Genomic DNA, 21,981 nt, shown 5'->3' with positions numbered 1-21,981 from the left:
TGGGATGAGGTTGCTGGGGTTGGATTGAGTGTCCTTTGCTCTGCACCCTATCCTTCTTGGCCGTGCCACCCCATAGTCCCAGTAACCCTTCTTTTTACCTCTCTCTGCCTCGCAGGAGTGCTCTTTGCCCAGAAGCCGGTCGTCCATCTCATTGCAGGCTCCAGCACCCAAAGTTCCTGCAGCAGCAGCAGCAGCTCCCACTGCTCTCCCAGCCCTACCTCATCCCGGGGAACCCCCAGCGCAGAGCCCTCCACCAGCTGGTCTCTCTGATGGACGGCCGAGCCTGCTGTCTCTCACACTGGCCTCCGGCAGCTCTTCTCTCTGCTCTCGGCAGGGAGCGAGCCAGGAAGGAGTCGCACAGATTACCTCATCTCAAGGAACCTGCTTTTGTGGTTGGCCAACAGCAAGATGATGATGATGCTGAAACCTTTCCATGCCAGCAAGTTTTTCTTCATCGTCTGTTTGTCCAGCCTTTTTTCTTTATTCTCCCCTTTCTTCCTCCCTTTTGCTTTTTGTTTTCTTCCTCCTCCTCCCAGGGTTTGCTGTGTTCCTGTTGCGGGTGGGACATGGAGGGGGGGGGCATGCCTGGCGTTTTTCAATCAGGGACCGTCTCTAGGAGCTGTGGGTTGAGAGATGGCTGAGACGTCACCAAGGCAGGTGGAAAGACCTGGAGTTGGGGCCCAGAAACGTGGTTCTCCTCGAACCAGTGGCCGCAAGGACTCTTCCCACAAAACAACCCTGTGTATTGACAATCCTAAGAGCCGGTGGGGTGCCTTGCCCCTGTCCTCCCGGGGCTTGTGCCGTGTGGCTGCAGAGCGGGCAGGCTTCCTCACTTTCCTTCTTCAGGCTCTGTCGTGGTCCGGTGTTCATCTGTCCTCCCGTAGAACACGTGTTCTTGGCTGGTGAGCCTCCTTCCCCCACCCCGAGGTCTCAGCAAGAGGGGAAGGACTTTCTCACCGCTATGTTTGACCCATAGACACATTAAAAACCTCTCGTCAGCTGCTTCGCTCTCCTGGCTGGTGCTGGCCTCTCCCCTACGGTTGCCTTCAGGCTTTCAGCCAAGTTTTGAATGCCCTTGACCTTGTCTCTCTGCCCTCGAGGAACTCATCCCACTGGCATTTACCCTGACAGCCTGAACTTACTGTGGCTCGGTGTTTTGATCCTCTGCCCCCCTCGTCACCAAAGAGCTGTCATTTCGATTGATCTGGGCTTCCTGGGGCGACTTCCTTCTCGTCAGGTTCAGTAGCCCCTGGAAGCTCTCCCCATCTGTGCGCTGGCCACATAGAAATTAAATACTTGAAATCTGATTCAGCAGGGCTGCAGGGTGTGTGTAGGTGTCGTGGTTAATGCCACACGTGTGTTTCTTGGTTGGTCTCTGGACAAGCCTGCAGAAGCCCAGTCCCCTGCAAATTGTACATGCACAAAAAGGCAGCTGCTCTCAGCTGAGTGAGACCTTCTGCGCTCCTGGGCAGAAGCAGGGAAGAGGAAATCTGGCCCTTCCTTGCCTTTTCCCTTAAACCTGCAGTTGAAAGCAAGTGAAGGCTGGCCCTGGCTCTCCTGTGTCTGGAGCCAAGTAAGCTGACTTGGTGACTCCATCAACTCCGCTCCTGCGCAGGTGGCCTCATTCTGTCCCTTCTCTCCTTCTGGCCTTTCCCACACATGCTTTCCCCAGCCTGGAGATCAGGTCCAAGCACCATCCATCCTGCCCTGGTGACGTCCTTCCCATCCTCTGGGCCCAAGTCAGGTTTTTTTGAGCAGATGAAATACCTCAGATATGTACTTGTTGTTGGGTTTTTTGTTTGTTTTGGGTTGGTTTTTTTTTAATCTCTTCAGGAAGTATTGGCATATCTTATCGCTTGGGTTTTTATATGTGGTTTTGCTGACATTGTGTTGATTATTTTTTTTTATTTTTAATTGTATCACCAAAGACAAAGTAAAAAAAAAAAAAAAAAAAGCTGAGCTAAAGAGCAGTGGCTTCCCCAGCCTTTAGGCCAGCAGGAGACAAGCTGAACAGCATAGTCCCAGGACATGTGCATGACACGGGAGGACAGGTACAGGTAGGGCAAGAGTGGCTGCTTACTTAGAAGATGTGTCCTTTTGTGTTGGATGTGAGGGTGTCTCCAGAGTCCCTGTTGTTTTTCTAAGCTCCAGGATCTGAGCTTGCCTTTAGCAAAGCTGCTCAGCGCAGCTGGGAGATGATGGCGCTGCTTACACTACAGACTGGCCAAGCCTCTCGCAGGACGGTGGTTTCTGGCACCTGAAAGAACAGCTTGGCCTTGTGGTGCTGCACCCAGCTGCCTCCTCTGCCGTGCTGGGACTTCGTTACCCAGGCACAGCTAATTCTGCCTACACTACAAGACTAAGCCATGTTAGGTAGCCTTTGTGAGAGGCACCAAAATAAGAAGTTATTCTAGTTTTTCACCTGTGCGCGGGTGCCTCTGTAAGAACCACCTGAGCCAGTAGATATGTTGTGACCAAATCCAGAGGTTCAGGCTACTAAAAAGCAGTTTCCTGGCGTGTGGTGGGTGAGTTGCCCGGTGTCACACCAGTACGAGGTCACCTTTTTGCTGCTCGCGCAGGCGAGCAGAGCTGTTGGGAGAACTGAGCTCCGTGCGGGTCCGGAGGCTGGAGGTGCTGTGCCTGCCTGCACCGCTGAGCCCGAGCTCAGCCTGGAAGCGTCTGTCCTGTTCCTGCCCGGTCCTTTCTGCCACGCACTGTGAGCAGCCCAGCCCAGCCCGGGCTCTGTCAGACTTCACGAGCCCGGGGAGCTCCCTCGGTCCCCCTGGCTAGCTGCGGCACGGGCCCTGCGCCCCCGGGGTGCCCCTGCTCCTAGAACCTCCTTATTTTATACTACTGAAAAGAGCATGGCTTTAAGAAACGGAGCCAGACACCACCACAGGAAAAGCCCCAGCAGCAGCTGGAGCATCAGGCTTAAAACCGTACCTAGGAACCAAAATGAATAATCCTTCCTTGGAACTCTCAAGCGTCAGGTTCTCCTTTTTAATCCCCCAGCGTTGCTCAGCGGTGCTGCTGCTCTGCCTTGAGAGCCGAGCGCTGGTGCCAAGGCTTGTGTAAACCGTAGGTAAGACCTCCTGGGTGCAAGCAGCTCTGCGCTCTCTAGACGTTAGTTTATACACTGTGGCTTGAGTTGTCCCGCTGCATGACGTCACGAGGACTTGGTGGGAGGACGAGGGAGAAGGGGTGGGAATGCCCGTGTCCTGAGATGGATGCTGCTCGAGATGTCCCCCCTCCAGCTGCTTTTAGCGGGAGCAGCGGCCGCCTGCGGGGCAGGGAAGCGAGCTGAGCTGCTCGTGGGTGCAGGGAGCTTGCTCGACAGATCCCACGGGCCTCCGTGGCACCTCACCCTCGCAGGCTCGGAGAGGGTTTCCCAGACTCTGGGACTCATTCAGATTGTTGGGTTTTTTCCCCTTTTTTGTTTTCTTTTGTTCGGGTTTTGTTTATTTTATTTGGGGGTGGGTTTGGGGGCTGTTTCCTATGAGTGGGACTGGGGCACTTTTTGCTTTTCCTTGTTCTTTCTTCTCTGGTCCTGGGGAGCAGAGGTTAGTAATGGGTGGTTTTGCTTATGTATCACATGCTAACATTGTGTTTTCTTGCACAGAAAGGCACTGGAATCACTGAACTGCTAAACAGCTTTGACACTACTAGAGTATTAATGTTTATAAGCTTTACACAACTAGACTGGAAATAGACAGGGACTAACAGATCGTTTTGTATCCAATTCAGGGAAAGAATCAAGTCGGGATGTGTAACAGATACCTCAGTAAAAATAAGCTGCAACAATAAACTGGTCCTTGCTCAGTACACGGGGGCAAGGACCAGCCCTTCAGACTGTGAAGAGTGACCCTTTCCCCCAGCCCGGCTTTGATACTGGCAGTTGGCTTAACGAGTGTTTTGCCAAGCTCCAGGTCTCCTGCTGAGCTGCCAGGCTTTGGGGACAGGGTTATGGAAACCAGCAGCAGAGACAGGGCGGCCGAGCCGGGAGCCAGGGAAGGCTGAGCAGGGGCGGTGGATCCCCCTCCTCTCCCCGGCTCCGCTTCATTTCACTCGACTGTGTTCGATTGTATAGTACTCAGGGGTTTTGATACTGCGGGTAGGACTGTTCCTCGCGTGAAGTGCTCTGCTTTGCAGTGTGGCTAATTCTCTTTCAACTCCAGACCAGCGAAGGTTTTGCAGTGAGCAGCCAAAAAAAAACACCAAAAACCAAACCAAAAGCGCCCAGCTTGCTTCCGTGCAGCCTTGATGCTCCTGTTTCAGGGGGAGATTTGCCAGCTGGGTTTGATGCCCAGCTGGGGGGAAAAAAAAACCACAAAACAAAAACAAAACACAAAACCAAACCTGCTTGTCCTCTTCCAGCAGATCCCAGTTTATGCTGGGAAGGCACAAAGATTGTGACCTGGGAAAGGGGGAAGAGGCAAGGGGGAGGCTGCGTGCCTGCTCGGCTCCCAAAGTGAATGTGAACGTGTCACACCAAGTCCTTTTGGCCACTGCGTGTGTGTGTGTGTGCTCCGAACAGAGTCAGATCAGATGTTTTCACCAAACAGCTGCAGCAGCCTTGCTACTAGTTTTCTTACCTATTTAAAAAAAAAAATAAAATAAAAAATAAATAAAAAAAAAGAAATGTGATAGCCTAGGCGGTGGATAAATACCTCAACGTCTCCTTCCAACAAGTGTCTGTATATGTTGTTGTTGGGTTTTTTCTATCTTACACGTTATCTGAATGTTTATATTCCAATAAACTTCTACCTCTTCACACAGTGACCCTGCAAGCCTGTTTTGTGGCCATGCTGTTTGGCTGAAGCGCAAGTTAAAAATTTCCCAGCCCCTTCTTCATCCCGGGAAAATATTCCCAGAGGCTGGCTCAGCCTAGATCCTAGATGAGGTTTACGTCTTTGCAGGTCTTTGCTCTCCCAGTTTGTACCCTTGTGGGGAGAACTGGGCTCTAAACCCGCTGTGGCAGGCTGCGGTTTGGAGCGGTGGCTAGAAAGGAGCTGGGTACTTACGGGGTGGAGCCAAAGGGCTTCCAGGTTGGATGCTCCCTGGTGAACCCCTGCACACAGCTCTGGGGGAGAACAGGCGTGAAACAGGATGAGTTACGCTGATCTCCTCTCCCAGGCGTCCCTGGAGGGCTCAGAGCCGCAGCTGTCCCTGCCCCGTGTCCCTTACCCAGCCCCGGCCTGGCAAGGGCCAAGCTGGGGCAGGAGCTGCTCCCCCAGACCCTCCCGTCACCGCCTCCTGCACAAAAATGACATTTTGTGCTATTCACGCAGCACCTGATGTTGTTTTTCCAGTCATTGAACCAGTTCAGCCGTTGGAGAGGAACTGGTTTCCAGCCCTTTTCATACCAGTCTGTCTGATGCCTCGGTGTCTGTTTGTTTTGGCCAGTGGCCCGTCCGTGGTGGCTGGGTGCTGGGATGGGGCTCAGCACCACAACCTTCCCCATCCTCCCACCGACGCCCGCCATGCCCATGCCATGGAGTTGGAAACCTCTCCCCTCCTGCCCGCACCCTGCCTGCGCTGCCCGCTGGCCTCTCCATCGGCACCTGGCTGCAGGGGGGACCCATGGGTGGCTCTGGAACACGCATCCAACGGCGGCGGCAGTGCCGGGGCTGTGGCACACGCTGGCACGGCCTCCCAGAGCACAGATCCACTTGGGCTTCCTCGGCGGCACCAGGGCGGGATGCTGTAAGGCACCAGTCGCGCCTGTTCTGAGCATCCTGGCTGCCTCGGCTGCCCCCCTGCAGAGGACGGAACAGCAGCGCGCTGAAGGGTGCAGAGAAGCCGCCTGCTCGCACAGCACCCGAGCCACAAAATTCAGCTGCCTCTTGGGGTTTCTGCAGATTTCACTCCACGCTGTGCGAGAAGAGCCGTGCCTGTGTTTTACAGCCCCCCGCCCCCCCCCCCCCGGTTATCGGACAAGAGTTGGCTGGCAGAGCCTCCCAGCATACCTGGGCTCCGGTCCCAGCCTATCCGGGTGGCAGGCAGGTGAAGGCAGAGCCTTTCCCCCGCGTTCCCTTCCCCTTGCCCACCGCTGCCTTTGGCCTTGCCCAGCTCCAGCTTTTCCCGGCTCAAGGACCCATCTGCCCTCACTTCACACCTTAAAAGCCAGATGCCTGAAGCAGGTAAGGTGGGTTCTGGCAAAGGGGGGGAGCAAACACCCTTGGGGCGCACGGCCGTGGTGTTTATCCACCAGCAGCCTTAATATCGGGGGTGGGAATGTGTGGGCCCCAGTGCCGGGCTGGAGGGGGGTCTCAGAGACCTGTTGTCAGGTGAAGGGGGGCTCCATGGTGGCCACCCCAACCTCAGCGCCAAGATCCAGGACAGCCCTGCAGCCCTGCCAGCCTCCAGCCCTCTTACCTGCTCGGTGCAGCAGGTTGCTGCACAGCATCGTCCCACCTGGCTGCCCCAGCACCCTGAAACAGGCACCCAAAGGGGACCCCACTCACCCTCCCCAGCCCCACAGACCAGTGCGGATCTGTACGCCTGCGGTGGCCATGCTCCAGCCCTCCCAACTCGCTTTCCCAGGGCTGGATGCCCGTGGACATTGGCAGCCGTTGTTTGGGCTGGAATATAATCCTCCAGGCAAGTTCACATCCCAGCCCCCTTCCCTCCATCCCTCCCCTAAATGCCGCCATTTGCCGCTCATCCCACCGCAGCCTGGCTTCCCTAACACATAACAAAGGGCTAAAGACGCCCAGCGCAGAGGGAAGTATCTGGGCAGGAGAGCCCAGCGCCACGCGTGGGGCAAACACGACGATTCCTCCACCCAGGCGGCTCAGGCTCTGGCGGAGCTTTGCCCAGACCCTGCTCTCCGTAATCCCTCACTGCAGGGCTGCAGGCGAAGCCGGCTCTGTGCACGGGAGGGATTTGCATTGGCGCTTGTTGCTCACCTCTGAAAAACAAGTTTCCTACGAAACTTCAGCGCTGATGTCCAGGAGTTTGGTTCCCTGGTCCTTAAACGATCCACATGCAGAGATGCCACCCTGCTCAGCTGCTGGGGAGCCCGAAACCCCGCGGGCATCCCAGCCAGGAGGGATAAAGTCCAGCTTAACCCCCCCAGGACACTGGTCCTCTGGGCACAGCTTGGGGAGGAGGTGCCCCCTCTTTGGGGGCCAGGCTTGGATACATAACAACTTGGGGAGCGCTGCCGCTTTGAATCCAGCTCAGGCATCCCCAAATCTCCCCCTTGCAGGTCTCCTGCTCCTCCCCAGGGGCACCAGGGCCTCCCCACGCATTTTGTGCGCCGCCCCCCCCCCCCAAGCAAGCGACCCGCATCACCCTGGCAGCAGGGCTAATAACTGATAATGCCGCCTTTCCCAAGCCCTTATCACCCCCGGGGTGAGGCTCCGTTTGTTTTCGCCTCGCCGGAGCGGCCTGGTGTCAGGCTGCCCACACCCACAGGTGCCGAGCACGGCCCTGACCAAGCCAACTCCCACCTTCTGGCTTTGGGATGCCCCACTCCGATCCCGGATTGCAACGATGGGGGTGGGTCACAGGCATGGCAGGGGAGGTGGGCACCCAGGCCTTGCTCTTCTCCATTGCTCCATCCCCCGCCGAGAGCCACGGCAGTGCAGCCCTGGCAAGATCTGCTGTGCTAGTAGTGCCCGTCTCTCTCCAGTGCATTTGCAGGTCTTCCTTGGTGCAGGGCTGGCCCTGCTCTGTCTCAGCATCCTCCTGGGCTGCACCGTGTGCTGGTGGCACCGCCAGCACCCCCGCCTCAGCCGGGAGCAGGCAATGGTGGAGCTGGGACCTGCTCTGCCCGCCGCGACGGTGCCGGTGCCTGTCCAGCAGGTGTATGAAGAAGTGGCAGGGGAGGTGCTGGGTGCCCAGGAAAAAGAGGGTTCCTGTGCATCATCAGCACCCTGCAGGGCCTTCCTCCGTGGCAGAGCATCCTTGCCCACTCTTCCCTTCCCTAAAAAGCCGGCGAAAGCATGGCAGCGCTGCCGCACCATCTCCAGAGCCAAACTCTGCAATGAGGAAAGCCCACTAGTGCACCCCATCCCAGGACCACCCACCCTGCTGCCCGCTGGCGCTGGCCGCAAGCAGCGTCCCCGGCTCCACTGCAACTTGTTCTACTCGCCAGCTGAGGCCACGCTCACTGTGACAATTCTCAGCATCTCCTACCTGCCCAAGGGCTGCTACGTCAAGGTGTACCTGCTGCCGCAGCTCCCGGCATCCCGGCATGTGGCCATGCACCACAGCAGCCTCCACCCTGCCCGCCGGCAGCCGTGCCGGTTCGGCCGGTACAGCCTGGAGGAGCTGAGGAGCTTCACCCTGCACTTCACCGTCTACACCAGGTTCTGCAGCCTCAAGGACTCCTTTGTGGGAGAGGTCCTCTTTCCCTGTGCTCAGGCCACCTGGGACCCCTGGGCATCTTCTTGCTACAGCTGGGAGCTGTCAAGCACCAAAACCAAGCTCAGAAAGGTGAGGCAGCAGCAGGCTCCAGCACGGGGGTTGTCTTCATGTTTTGGCTGAGCTCTGCTTGGTCTCAGAGCCCTAAAACTCCCCAGTGAGAGGCAGAGCCTCCTCCAAGCACCACCCGGTGGGAGGCAGCAGGAGGGACTGAAGGCACTGAGACAGCAACCCCCATCCCTGTGGTGTCCTCTGCTGTGGTGCAGGTTCATCAGCTGCCCATAATTAACATCCATCAACCATAAGGAGTGGCAGCATCTCTGCCTGGGGGCTTCGCTGAAGATGGGGGTGCCTGGGTGGAAGGGGTAAATGCAGAGCTGGCACCATCCTCGCGGGGATGGTAAGCATCAATTTCACCTTCCTGGCCCTTTTTTGCCCATTCATGACCCACCCGTAGTGTAGGTGGGAGGCAAGCATCCCTGAGCTGGAGAGACTAGAGGAGGTTGGAGAAGGTTTCACGGTGTTTCCTGCTCTCTCACCTCATTCCAGTGCCTCAGCGCCCATGATGCGAGCCGCAGCGTCCTCTCCTTCCCACCCAAACCACCCACATCCCTTGGCCAGCTTTTCCTTCTCCAGCCCTGGCCAGCCGCATCAAGGTGCTGGTCCACAAGGCAGAGCACCTGGGCCAGCTCTCGCACATGCCGGGCACACCAGGTAGGGCACGGGGCATGGACCGGGGGGCAAGGCGATGCCCAGGTGGGCACAGGGAATGGCAACCCCTCCTTTTGCTTGGCAGGTAGTCTTATTTCCTCTTGAACTTCTCTTTCCTAAGCTAAATGAGTACAGGTAGGGCAGCTAGGATCTAGACATCTCCAATATGGCCCCCAAACGCTTAAAATATACATATTTATATATGTAAAAAAAATAGCACGGGGCTTTCTGTCCCACTGGCTGTTATCATCTCTGTCTCCCCCCAGCTCACGCAAAGCCTGGGACGTGGGCAGGGACATGAGCTGAGGACTCTGGAGGTCCTTGCTCCCAACCAGGGAGGGGAGGGGTAGGTGCAACCAAGATGGACAGCATCTCCCTGTCCTCTGCCCACAGCTCCGCAGAGCCCCACGGAGGACCTGTAGCCCCCCCCCCGGCACCCCAATGTGGCTGCCCATGGTGTGCAGGAATCTGGCTTGCCAACCTCCAGCCTCCCTCCCTGGTGCGTGCCCGGAGCAGGTCCCTCTCACCAAGGCTCTGTCTCCATTTCCAGGCCACTATGTCATCATCCACCTTTACCACAATGGCCACATCATCGACACCAAGGAGACCAAGTCCATCACTGGCTACAACCCCATCTGGAACATGCCCTTCCTCTTCAGCCTCCCTGCTGGGGACATCCAGAAGCAAGAGCTATCCTTGGAGTTCACTGTCATGCAGGTGAGCAGGATGGAGGTGACCACAGCTAAGAAGGTGGCCTGGGTCACCTGTGCTCAGAAGCTCCTCCTGCAACCAAGGGTCTCAGCCCCCACTTGCGGGAGGGGCACAGGCAAGCCCCAAGGAGCTATTTCTTGCTGTCCACGGGAGGTTGCTGGGGTGGGATTGCTCTTCTTGGGGTAACGGGTGTTCCTAGCTCTGCTGGAAGGCCACCAGCCATGTCCCACACTGCTTCTGCCCCTCTCCTGCCACAGGGTCGCATCTACACCCGCAGCTCCCCACTGGGCCGCGTGCAGGTGGGCCCCTGTGCCCCCGGGGCCGGGTTGCTGCACTGGAGGGAGATGTGCAGCCGGGGGCAGCTGGAGTCAGCGCGGTGGCACCGGATCCAGCCCGATGCTCTGGGACCCCGGCCGTGCCCGCAGCCCACGGGCAGGGCTTGTCCAGGGCTCAGCTGCCCACAGGAGTGAGGGAAGGGGGGTCCCCAAGCCTGGAGAGGTGAGGTCTCAGCCCACACATCCTTGTGGGAGAACTCTGGGCTCCATCACCAGGGCTGGAGATCCTCTGGGGGGTAGCCTGTGTGAGATGGCTTCAGCCCTGGGGAGAGAAGAGGAGCCTTCCCCTGCTACGCCCACCAGCCAGCCACTCGGTGCCTGCACCTGGAGTGAGCCCCGAGCACCCAAAAGCTCGGTTGTGGTAGGAGACGGGTGGGAAGCTCACCCGAATGGGAGACCAGCCCCGTGGCCACCACGGTGGTGGAATCTACTGTCCCTTCTAACCCACCGCCACCAGCCCACCCTTTCCGCCCAGTCCCACAGCAGGGAAGACCCTCACCAGGCTGTCCCCTGTCCACACAGGCTGGGACACGCTCTGCTCCTCCACGAGAGCCACAAAGACTTGCTGACACCACCCCAACCCTCCCTGCACCAGTGCTAAAGGTGTTCATCAGCACTTTTCATTAATTGCTGGCCCAAATGAGTGGTTGATGGACAAACAAAAGGTCTGAGCACGATTGCACACGCAGAGTGGTTGAAGCTCTTTCCTATCCCGGTGCTCTTCGCGTGGCTGTGCCATGGGCCAGCAGCATCCACAGTCCCGCTTTGGGAGCAAGGCTTGTCCTCCAGAGCCTGGTGGGAGGGGATGGTCACCTGTCCCCGTGGGGACAACGGTGGCTCTCAGCCCCGCTTGGTGGAAGGAGTTTGTCTGCAGAGCCCATGGGGGGAGAAGGTACACAGGCCACAGTGATGGAGACCGTGGTGGGAAGGCCATGGAGAGGGCTGCCATCATGAGGGTTGTCATTGCGAACACTGTCATGGTGAGGAAGGCCATGGCAAAGGCTGGGTGAGGAAGGCCACGGTGACAAAGGCTGTGCCAAGGAAGGCCATGGGGGCCGGGGGGCGGTGCGGCGGGGGCCGGTGCGGCGGGGGGCGATGAGGCGGGGGGCGGTGCCCGGTGGCCCGGCCGAGGCGGGGGGGCGGTGCGGCGGGGGGCGGTGCGGCGGGGGGCGGTGCGGCGGGGGGCGGTGCCCGGTGGCCCGGCCGAGGCGGGGGGCGGTGCGGCGGGGGGCGGTGCGGCGGGGGGGCGGTGCGGCGGGGGGCGGTGCGGCGGGGGGGCGGTGCCCGGTGGCCCGGCCGAGGCGGGGGCCGGTGCGGCGGGGGGGCGGTGCGGCGGGGGGCGGTGAGGCGGCGGCCCGTGCCAGCCCCAGCCCGGCTCCCCGCGCCCCCCGGGCGGGCCCGTTCCCCGCGGCCCCCGCGCGGCAGCCGTCAACTGCGGCCCCCGGGGCACCGAGCGGCGGCGGAAGCGGCCCGGGGCGGAGCCGATCCGGCCGCGCGGGGCGGGGCGGGGCGGGGCGGGCGGCACCGGAACCGGAAGCGGCAACGTCGGCGCTGCGGGGCCGGGGGGGCCAGGCCGGGCCGCACCCGCCGAGCGGAGGGGCGCGGAGGGGCGGTGAGCCAGCGGGGCCGGCCCGGCGGGGCGGGGCTGGGGGCGCCCGGCGGGGCCGCCCGGTGGGGCGGGGATCCGGCCCGGCGCTCCGGAGCTGGGAGCTCGGGCCCGGGCCCGGGCCGCCGCGCGCCGCTGTGGGACGTGTGGCCCCGGCGGGGACCGTGCCCCGGGGCGGGCGGCGGGGCCTCGGCCCGGAGCTCACGGGCTGGGGGCAGCCGGGCACGCCCCGCCCAGCGGTTACCGCAGCCGGGGAACGCGAGCGGCACCGGGGGGGCTCTGCAGGGGTCACCGGGGGGGTCTGTAGAGGGCACCGGGGCAGTAACTGCTAACGGCCTGCTTGCTGAGGGGAGGCCTCCGGCTGCAACCCCCCCACGCTGCCGGCGGGTGGGCAGGCGGGTGGGCAGGGGCCGGCTTCCCTGGGCACGCCGGGGGGCTGCGCCTGCACCCCTCGGGCAGGGGGGCTGGGGTCCCTCGGGGCGGGGGGACAGGCTGTGAACCCCCCTGTCCCCCCAGATGCATCACTGTAAGCGATACCGGTCCCCGGAGCAGGAGAGCTACCTGGCACACAGGTGGAAGAGGAAGAGGTCTTGCAGCAGAGACTACGAGGGGAGGCTGCGGTACCCACCCCGCAGGGATCTCGCCAGGAGGTCGCGATCGAGAAGGTACGGGGGGCTTCAGGCCGGGGGGACAGCCTGCCCGCCGGCAGCCACCCTGGCGGGGCGAGCGAGCAGGGACGGTTATCTAATAAACCCTCGTCCTCAATTCTGCTCGTGTTTCAGAGCGAGTGCTGAGCGCTGGCAGCTTTCATTTCCTGACTGCAGATCAGCTTTAGACCTGTAAATCCCAGAGATGGAAGTAAAGGGCTTAATTGCGTGTGCCTTTCCTTATGCATTTCTGCCGCTGCATCCAGCCAAAAGTTCTTCCCAAAGCCACGTCTTTAATACTAATGAGGGAGAGCAGCCTGCCCTGGAATCACATTTCCCGGTTCTAATGCTGTGCAGGCATTAAAGTCTTTCTCTCCCAACGACCCACTTCCTTCTGAAAGTGTTACAAACCAGACTGAAAGTAACGACACTTTTCCCTCGCCTATCCTGTCAGAAAGGATCTGAGCATCACTAATGATCTTTCCTGCTTTGACTCTGGATTTTTACCTTTGATCCTCTCTTTGTTCAGCCTTTCCACAGGGACAATTAGGTACTGGAAGCGGGGTGGATAAGGCCTCTGATAACAGAAGCTGCGGCGAGGTTTCTGGAATAGAGGCGGGAACGCTGATGGGGAGCCGTGTGCTGACATGTCGTGGTGTTCGACCAAAACAGGCTAGCAGTCCTCGCTGCTCGGTGGTACTGGAGCTGGTGTGGTTCCACTGGTTCGGCCAGTGGTTGAACAGGGCAGGTGCAGGCAGAAGGGAGCTGAGTTCATCTTTAAATTCCTGAAATGTTCTACAGATTAATTTCTCTTCTGAGCCTGGCTTTTGTTTACTTGAAGGAAGTGGATTGTGAAACACCCAGTGGGCTTTCCCATTTTTCCATCTGATGGGTTAGGTAGGACAGATTTGGATGAACACAGGCTTTTGCCGTTTTAGTTCCAGACTCTGAGCCTCTCACAGGTTCCCTGGTCTCCTCTGTAGCTGAGTCCTTCAGGTTGTCATTTCTGATTCCTCTGTATCTTGAAAGTAAACACTGAAGTTTCAAGGTGTGTTTGAAGTGGAGTATTGATGTTGGAACAGAGCCATGGGGGTTTGGGTTTTTTGTGTTTTGGATAGTTCAGTGGTGACCTAGAGCCACTGCTTTCAGCGGGCAGTTTGACATTGTATTCTTGACCCAAGAGGAGATGAATGTGAAGCTGTCGGCGAGACAGCTAACTGTTGCTAAAGCAGAGAAGCACAAACAACGCAGGTTCCTGTTTCCGGGCTGATGCAGCTGCAGCGAGGTCTTGGTTGGCGAAGCCATTGCTCTTGCTGTCAGCTGGGTGATGGCATTAACCTGGCCCGGCACGTGCCCAGAATGCTGCTGTTTGTCCTTGGAAAGCCAACGTGCTGTTCTTAGTTCCAGGTTGTGACATCTTCTACCAAAAATGCAGTTTCTCACTCAATATGTGTGAGAAAAAAGCAAGACTTGTGGTGGAGGCTGGTTTATTAGACCAGCTGCAAGGGCTAAGTGCAAAAGACTTTGTTGTGCTTTCGGGGGCAGAAGTGATGGAATGGAATCACTGCTAAGCAATACCATTTTTGTCGTCCAGTTTGAGAGGTACCACAACAGTGCTGCCAAGGAAACATGTGGGACCCACAGAGCAAAAGGCAGGAGCTGCAGAACTGCAGTTTGAGGCACTTGGAGCTTGCAGATGCTTGCTCATTGAGCGCGGGGCGGGGAGAGTTGCTCTTATCGTTAATGTGCACACATGGTACCTAAAACTGTGCGTGCGATGCCAGCTTGTAAGTACTCCCTCAGGAGAGCTTTGTCTGAGGTCTTCTGGCCCTTCCTGATGCAGAGATGAGCTTGACCAAGAGTTTCCTTTAGATACTTGCAGAGCTCAGTTGTTGCTAGAGGTGCAGGAGCTTGACTATACTGTGGAGACCAATTTTTCCTTCTAGCTCTCGCTAATGGTGTGTTGAGCTGGGCTGTGTGTATATGTACACAGAAGGCTTGGTGGTTAGGGGACTCCAGTCCCCCCTGGGGTGATGCCTAGAGCACTGCTGCTGGCCTCAGTTCTCGTTTGCTTAAGAACTAATGAGAGACCTCCCTGGGGGAGGAGAAACGATGCTAGAAAAACACTTGGTATGGTGGCAGGGGTGGCTCAGATGAGGTAGGCAGCTCAGATCGAGCTCCAAGTGAGTTGTCTCCCCCCCAGCCCCTTGGAACATGGGAGTACCGCACTATTTTTCTCTTGAAAACTTTCTCCTTTTTCTCATCTGAGAAGCGGCCAGCATTGGAGCTGCAGCAGAGGGGTGGTTTGATGCTGGGGCGCTAGCTGTTTCTTCCCTGCCACCAGGGAGTGGGAGCAAGAGCTCTTAAGTTTCAGCAGGATTCTGTCTTTCCTGCTTTTCCAGGCTTATAAATGCATTGTTGTTTGTCCTACAGCCATGACAGGATGCCTTATCACAGGAGATACAGACGGGACAGTGATGCCTACAGATTTGAAGACCGAAGCCCGTCTTTTGGAGAGGATTATTACTCGACCCGCTCGCGAAACTGGCGGCGATCCAGAGGCAGAGAGCAGCACCGTCCCAAGAAGCATCAGCATCACTGCCGGAAACGCAGGACCAGGTCTTGTAGCAGTGCCTCCTCGGTGAGTAGCATCCAGAATGAGTTTAGGATTGTTCAGGGGTTTAACTGTTCTTACCTCCTTTCAGCTCTGAACACTCTGGGTGAGTACCTCTGATCCCATTTTTGTGTGTGTTTTCATTACGTGGAATGTATAGTCCGAAATCTGTGTCTTGTTCAGTAGGAAGCATTTGTAGCTATTGGTTTTTACCAGTCCAGCCCCTGCAGCCTTAATAGTGAGGAAACGAAGCCGTATTCTTTATGGCTGGGGAGGGGATGCGGGAGAGCTTCAAATGGCACACACGTGACAGGCTAACAGGGGCGCGCCTGGCCGCAGGCCAGCCTGGCTGCTGGGGATGGGGCATTGTTCAGGTTTATACGTGGCTGGGGCTTCACTTCTGCGTACCGCCGCTGCTGCTCGGGGCTTTGGTATGCAGCGGTGGTACGGAGCGCTCCTGCAAAGGCACGTTGGTTTGACTGTGTGCCAGGATCCTGTACCAGATGGGATCAATCAGCCAGTTCTCCGAGTCGTTAGCCCTGTGCTTATTAACCCCTGTCCCACTGTACTTAGAGAAAGGCTTCCACCTTCTGAGGGTACGCACGTGTCCTCGTTCCTGTTTCCACACAAGTGTCCTTGGATTTCAGCTTCTTTGAAAACTTCCCTGTTTTCCACCCTGAAACATAGTATTCCTTTCAAGGATTAACAGGGAATATTTGGAACTGGGTGGGGAGGCTGGTCCCGAGACTGGGAGTACCCTGGAAATGTTGTGAGGTATCGGACCGAAGGTCTCTGCTTCACTGCTTCTCTCCTGTAAGGAACGTTTCCATCTTTCACACGTTTGTCGCTTTTAAATGTCACTACAACTAAACGACCGAGTCCTGATCCCTGCAGTTGTAGTGGATATCTGCATGGCTGGGAACTTCTGACGGTCTGTTGCTTTCCTCCTTTTATTTCTTTCCAGTTGACTCTCTTAGTTTTAGGCAGAGCCAGGGTTATGATGAAAATGCTCCAGTGCGGTTTGTGTGTGTGTGATAACGGTGTACAGGTTTGGGCTGGCGTGATCCAAATCCCTTGAAGTCTCACAGCTGTCTCAACTGTCCTCTCTACCTTCTCCTCCGTTTCAGCTGACCTTTTGGGGTTTGATTGTAGCTCATTATTTTGGACTAGCTGGGGGGTGAGGGGCACAGAAGAGAAGCCTGATAGAAGCTCAGGAGTGGAAGTGTAGAGCTTTGTATTAATTTCTTCGGCTGTAGAGATTGTAACTATTTTTAAAGCTGGATAGAAAAAGATCAGGAATTAGGACAGCTCGCTTTGTGGACCCTGGGTCCTTTCTGGAATGTTCGGCTGGTTTTCCAGTAGAAGCTAGCAGTAGCAGAGGTAAATGTGACCTCGAACCTTTAGTGGGCACCTGAAGCAGAGTGAAATGCTCCCCGGGGATTAATTTAACTGGCCTGTTCCTGAAGTTCTCCCAGGCTTAAAATTGCATCCTAAGGCCAATGCACAACACCAGGTCTGTTTGCAGCCCGTCGGGCGTATGGATTTAGGATCAGCATCGTAGTTGGTTCTGTCAAGAAGGGAAGGGCTGGTTCGTAGCCGGGGCAGGACACGGCTCTGGGTAGCTGGTGATCTGTCAACTGAGGTACAAAAGAGCAGGCTACACAGAGGGAGAACTGCTACTCTGGCTTCTACTGGACAGCTTGTCCAAACTGACAGCTTGTATACCCTTCATCACTTTTGCCAGCGGAGAAAATGACGTTCTTCTGGCAAAGCCCTCCTTCTTCTTGTGCCTCTGGCAGCATCCTCTGGTGCTGCGGAGGAAGCTGCTCCTGTGGGGAACGGTGGTGCCAAGCCAAGCCACCTAACACTGGAGCTTCCCAGCTGCTGCTTCCCTTCAGAGAAGAGGGGGGCATTTTACTGCCTAAGAGGCGGCGGCACCAGAGGTGTAGCTAATGAGAGAGTTTTCTTTACATACCTGTAGCTGTTGATTACTTTTCTGTTTTGAAGTTAGTTTGTGTCTTGACGTGTCCCTTGCAATATCCCTATCGTTATATATGCTGTGTGCCTTATGAAATGCTGGGATCTGGAAAATCCAACCACCGACGCACCGTCATCTCCACCTTTGAATGACAACACAATCCTGCCACTCGGAACTGCCCGCTGTGCGCGCTTGGTCGTATGCCGTTTCGGGGGGCGGTGTGTACAGAGAAGCCAACAGAGCAGTAAGCGCAGCAGGAGCGTGGAAGATGACAAGGAAGGCCACCTGGTGTGCAGGATCGGCGATTGGCTTCAAGAGCGATGTACAGCCACCTTTCGTAAAACTTTACCTCTCTACTTTCTATCCCCATGTTAGACGAGATCTCTCGTATTGTACTGGAGGGGTCTCTAGTGTTTTATTGCTTATAAATGGACTGGCCAGTAAATTGCCTGAGGCAGACAATAGACACTTGAGTTTTAAAGAGTGTAGCAGTGACATTTTTTGCTTTGACATTTTATTGCTGTGAAATTGCAGGACCTCAGCTCTCGCCAAGACCCTGAATTCACATCCACTCCTGTTTTCTCTCCTAGATGAAATTGTTGGCAGCCTTGGTGAAGGCACTTTTGGCAAAGTGGTGGAGTGTGTGGACCATGCCAGGTAGGCATCTTTCCCTTCCAGATAACTCGTCTGTCCCATGTGCACCAAGCCCAGATGCTGGCAAGCGTGGCAGGATTAGTGCTGCCAGTTTTGCCTGGGCCTCCACTGGACCGAACTGTTGTCACCTTCCACTTGTCGCTGTGGTAGAAGTTGTTTCTCATAGCAGGTGGGAAGGGGCCTCATACCTCAGTGCCCCGAGTGTGCAGGCTGGTGTGTGAAGGGAGGCAGGGGAGTTTGTTCAGTGGCTGAGAGCTCCGGCACAGGCTGTTCTACTGCAGTGGACTCCGGCTGAGGGATGGGCCAGGCAGCTGGGGAAAGTGACCTCTTAAATCTGCTGGGGTACCTCTCTATTTTTTTTTTTAACCTCTCCTGTGATTACACTTGACCCCTGCCTCTTCCTGACCTTTTGTCTGGCTCTGAGCCGTGGGGGTCAACTTAGTATAGGAGCTGCTGGGATCTCCTGCCTCCTCAGAAATCTCTCTGGCACAGTTGGAGAGGGGAGGTGGCTGCTGGCGTCACGGTGACCTTACAGACTGCTGTGTCAGGAAATGGTGTGCTCGCAGAGCTGTCTGCAGCTCTCTTTGGAGTGTTACCAAGCAATAACCTTTCGCTTCAAATTAACTGCCGGTCAAGCAGCATAAATCTTTGGCAGACCTTGAGAGCTTTGTTGGGACCCAGAAATGATAGAACATTTCAACACATGAAGACCTGACGGGAGTAACTGGGATGTGCCCTCTTTCTGTGGACTGAGGATGTGTGTATGTGGGCTTTTCTGTCTGACTCCATTTTTTTGTCTCTTCCCTTACAGAGGCAAATCTCAAGTGGCACTGAAAATTATAAAAAATGTTGGAAAGTACCGAGAAGCAGCCAGGCTGGAAATTAATGTCCTGAAAAAAATCAAAGAGAAGGACAAGGAGAACAAATTGTAAGTTCCTACGAGACTCCTGGGTAGTCAGTACCACATCCTTGCAGATAAGCGCTCTGCTTGGGTGATATCTAGAGAAACACGGGTTGAGGGCTTGGCTCCTGTGTGTGGGGAAACCTCTCTCTGGTCTTGGAAGAAGTCTGTCTCTAGTTCTACTGAACACTTGTTTTCTTAAAACTCTTAATGATTGACGTGCTAGGTCACAGTGAGGAAAAATTAACCAAAACTTTTCTAACAACCACCTGCTGCCTTGTCCCACTTGAACTGGAGATCTCTCCCTTAGAGGTGGTTGAGCAAAGTGGGGAGGGAGTGTCTCTCTGGTGTACATAGAGGGATTACTGTGCTTCTGAGTCAGCTGGCTCGGAGCTTTTGCTCACCAACCACTTCTGAAGTAGCCAGAAACAGGGAGGATGACTGTTCTGTCGACTCCCTGAACGACGGTTAATCCTCATGTCTTTCTCTCTGCACAGCTTGTGTGTCCTGATGTCAGACTGGTTCAACTTCCATGGCCACATGTGCATTGCCTTTGAGCTTCTGGGCAAGAACACTTTCGAGTTCCTGAAGGAGAATAACTTCCAGCCATACCCTCTCCCTCAGATCCGGCACATGGCCTACCAGCTCTGCCATGCCTTGAGATGTAAGTCACCCAGGGCCAGCCTCGCCAGGCGACGATGTCTCACCAGAATGAGTCGGGAGGGAGCTGAGAAGGGCTTGGCTTGGTGCTTTGATGGGCAGTTGTAGGGGTGCTTCAGCGCGTGGTTCCTTATATGGGTTTTTTTTTTCTCTCCTCTTTGCCACCTGTGCAGTTTTACATGACAACCAGCTGACTCACACTGACCTCAAGCCAGAAAACATCTTGTTTGTCAATTCGGATTTTGACACTCTGTACAATGAGAAAAAGGTGCGTCCAAATGAGAAGTGAATAGACGAGGAATAGCCTGCCTTTCCCTCCCTGCAGAAATTGGATCTTCCCTGTTCTGTACGTGCCCCACAGGGCTTTAAAAGTCTGTTTAATAGGAACAAACCGTAAGTCAGGCCTCTTCTTTCTCCCATGTCTTCTAAAAGCCTTAAGACTGCTTCAGTGGCTCCAGTCCACGAAGCGGAGTGTTCGGTGGCTTTCCTTAACGCCAATCTGAGACGTAAAGAGCTCAGAGCTTCACAGTTATAATCCTTCCGATTAGTAGTGCAGACATGGTAGCTCTGGGGTCAGAGAGCTCCTCTCAAAGCCTAGCGTAATCCTAACCCAGCTATTAGAAGCACTGAAGACTTGTTTGCTTGCAGAGCTGCGAGGAGAAATCCATTCGGAACACAAGCATTCGTGTGGCAGACTTTGGAAGCGCCACCTTCGATCATGAGCACCACACCACTATTGTGGCTACCCGGCACTACCGTCCACCAGAAGTGATTCTGGGTAAGTACTGCTGGGATTTCGGGAGCCGCAGAGGGGTGGAGAACAGTTGTCCCAGGAATGCTGCAGGATGATGCTGTCTAGAGGAAAACCAGCTTGAGAGTGCTCTAGTTTTTGGGGGCAACCTGTTCCCTGCCAGTCCTCTTGCCAGCATGCAGCACCAGAAAACGCACAGATAACTTCGAGATCTGTCTTTGTGTAGTCCCCTCAGTTTCAACGAGGAACTAGTAGAAATCTGGTGGGACTTGTTGAGAGCATGAAGTTAACTTTATTTTCTTTGCAGAGCTGGGCTGGGCGCAGCCATGTGATGTCTGGAGTACCGGCTGCATTCTGTTTGAGTATTACCGTGGCTTCACGCTCTTCCAGGTATGATTCTTGCAAAAGGCATTGTACCCTAAAAATCCTTAACGTCTAAAAAGGCTCAAACTTCAGTGAAGGGAAGGAAAAGGCAGATCAGGCAGTAAAAGTCAGAAGCTGAGTTTGAAAGTAAGCGCAGGAAAACTCTGTGTGAGGACCTGTGCCTTGCCAGAAGGCCGAGGTTCAGATCTCTTCTGGTTTCTTCACTGTGCCTATGAATAGAAAAATGAGAGGATGCAGAGGTGGGCAGGACCTGCATCATTCCTGAGGGAGGCTTGTCTCATCTTCCCCTGTACTTGTATAGGTGACAGATCTTTCGTCGTCAGACCTCGCAAGTTCTGAATTAATGCACCATTGCTCTTTTCCTTTGCAGACTCATGAGAATCGTGAGCATCTTGTCATGATGGAAAAAATCCTCGGGCCAATTCCATCTCACATGATTCACAAAACTCGGTAAGAACCTCTTCCTGAACTCAGACAGTCCAGTCAGCTCTTGGTGACTAATTACTCAGGATGCCAACCCTCTTTTTTCACACTGGGTCTCACCTACATGGATGTAACTGTGGGAGACATGCTGGAAGTATGTCCCACTAACCACCTTACTTACCTTTGCAGGAAGCAAAAATATTTCCACAACGGGAACCTGGTATGGGATGAGAACACGTCTGATGGCAGATACGTCCAAGAGAACTGCAAGCCCCTGCGGGTAGGTGCTGCTCTGCAGCCAGCTGGCTGTGTCATGAGGCTGAGCTGCCGTGCCGTTCCCTTCCCGCATCAGCGGTGCGGGGTGTGTGGAGGGGAATTTCCTGTAGTAACGGGCTTTTAGAGAGTCCTAAACTCTCACCTGCGCTAACAGTAGGTTATTGGTGTGGCTGAAGTAGGACTGATACTAGGGCACTGGAGGGGCGCTGTACTTCGGGCTGGGAGACAGCCCTTGCCTCGCTGTGTCACAGAACTAGGGCCTTGGGCTTCGATCCCTGTCCTACCAGAGCGCTGCACCCCTCTCTGTCCCCCCCCCTTCTCTTTTCAGACGTACATGTTGCATGACTCACTGGAGCATGCGCAGCTCTTTGACTTGATGAGGAGGATGTTGGAATTTGACCCTTCGCAGAGGATCACGTTCTCGGAAGCCCTCCTGCATCCCTTCTTTGCTGGCCTCTCTGCAGAGGAGAGGATGCTGTGCGGCCGAGGTGCCAGCCGCGACCTGAGCAGATGACAGCTGGGGAGGGTGCGGTGCCTGCTGGATCTGTACATACGGGATCGGTTTAGCCACGGCAGTTCAGCCCCGCTTGCTCTCTTCTCTCGGAGGCAGGGCACTGCAACAAGGACCCTGGGCGTAGGGGAGGGGAAGAAAAACTACATTGGAAAGCACAGATTTGTCTATTTATATGTTGTAAAGTTAAAATAAAGTGTTTCTTATTGTTTGATACTTCCCTTGTCAGCAGGTGTCGGGTTCTCTTGCTCCCAGCTTTGCCTTAACGTTGAAAAATTAACTGGAAACTAAGCAGCAGGAATCGCTGCTGCATTGGAGGGCAAAGAGCGAGGGTGCACGGACTGACCCCCCCTCGTCCCTGCTCCTCAACCGCGCAGAGCAGCGGGAAGGCTTGCTCCAGCTGCAGTGTCAGGCTCTAGCGCAACAGCAGACAAACAGCTGCACACGAA

General features: G+C 55.9%; 2 protein-coding genes across 6 annotated transcripts in view; both read left to right on the top strand.

Annotated features, from left to right (window-relative positions):
* Positions 1 to 4,771, top strand: part of ARID3B (AT-rich interaction domain 3B) — a 36,722-nt gene extending 31,951 nt beyond the window's left edge. For all 4 annotated transcript variants that reach the window (XM_055818336.1, XM_055818331.1, XM_055818340.1 and 1 more), the window contains exon 9: positions 116 to 4,771. In XM_055818336.1, coding sequence (XP_055674311.1) covers positions 116 to 270 — 155 coding nt within the window. In that variant the 3' untranslated portion in view covers positions 271 to 4,771. The remainder of the gene's footprint in view (positions 1 to 115) is intronic.
* Positions 4,772 to 11,502: 6,731 nt separating this feature from the next.
* CLK3 (CDC like kinase 3) lies at positions 11,503 to 21,748 on the top strand. 2 transcript variants are annotated; one of them, XM_055818297.1, is made up of 13 exons: positions 11,503 to 11,739; positions 12,250 to 12,398; positions 14,814 to 15,021; positions 17,201 to 17,294; positions 17,563 to 17,629; positions 18,438 to 18,554; positions 19,025 to 19,191; positions 19,361 to 19,455; positions 19,836 to 19,965; positions 20,246 to 20,328; positions 20,693 to 20,772; positions 20,935 to 21,025; positions 21,350 to 21,748. In XM_055818297.1, exons 2-13 carry the CDS (start codon positions 12,250 to 12,252, stop codon positions 21,533 to 21,535), a joined length of 1,467 nt encoding a protein of 488 aa, XP_055674272.1. In that variant the 5' UTR covers positions 11,503 to 11,739; the 3' UTR covers positions 21,536 to 21,748. The 2 variants fall into 2 exon arrangements, with proteins under 2 accessions (XP_055674272.1, XP_027645338.1); XM_027789537.2 differs by lacking the exons at positions 11,503 to 11,739; positions 12,250 to 12,398; positions 17,201 to 17,294 and having other exon boundaries at positions 14,884 to 15,021.
* Positions 21,749 to 21,981: the final 233 nt, after the last annotated feature.

This window comes from Falco peregrinus, chromosome 1 (assembly GCF_023634155.1).
Source record: "Falco peregrinus isolate bFalPer1 chromosome 1, bFalPer1.pri, whole genome shotgun sequence".
Lineage (NCBI taxonomy): Eukaryota > Metazoa > Chordata > Aves > Falconiformes > Falconidae > Falco > Falco peregrinus.
This window is presented reverse-complemented; position numbering and strand designations above follow the sequence as displayed.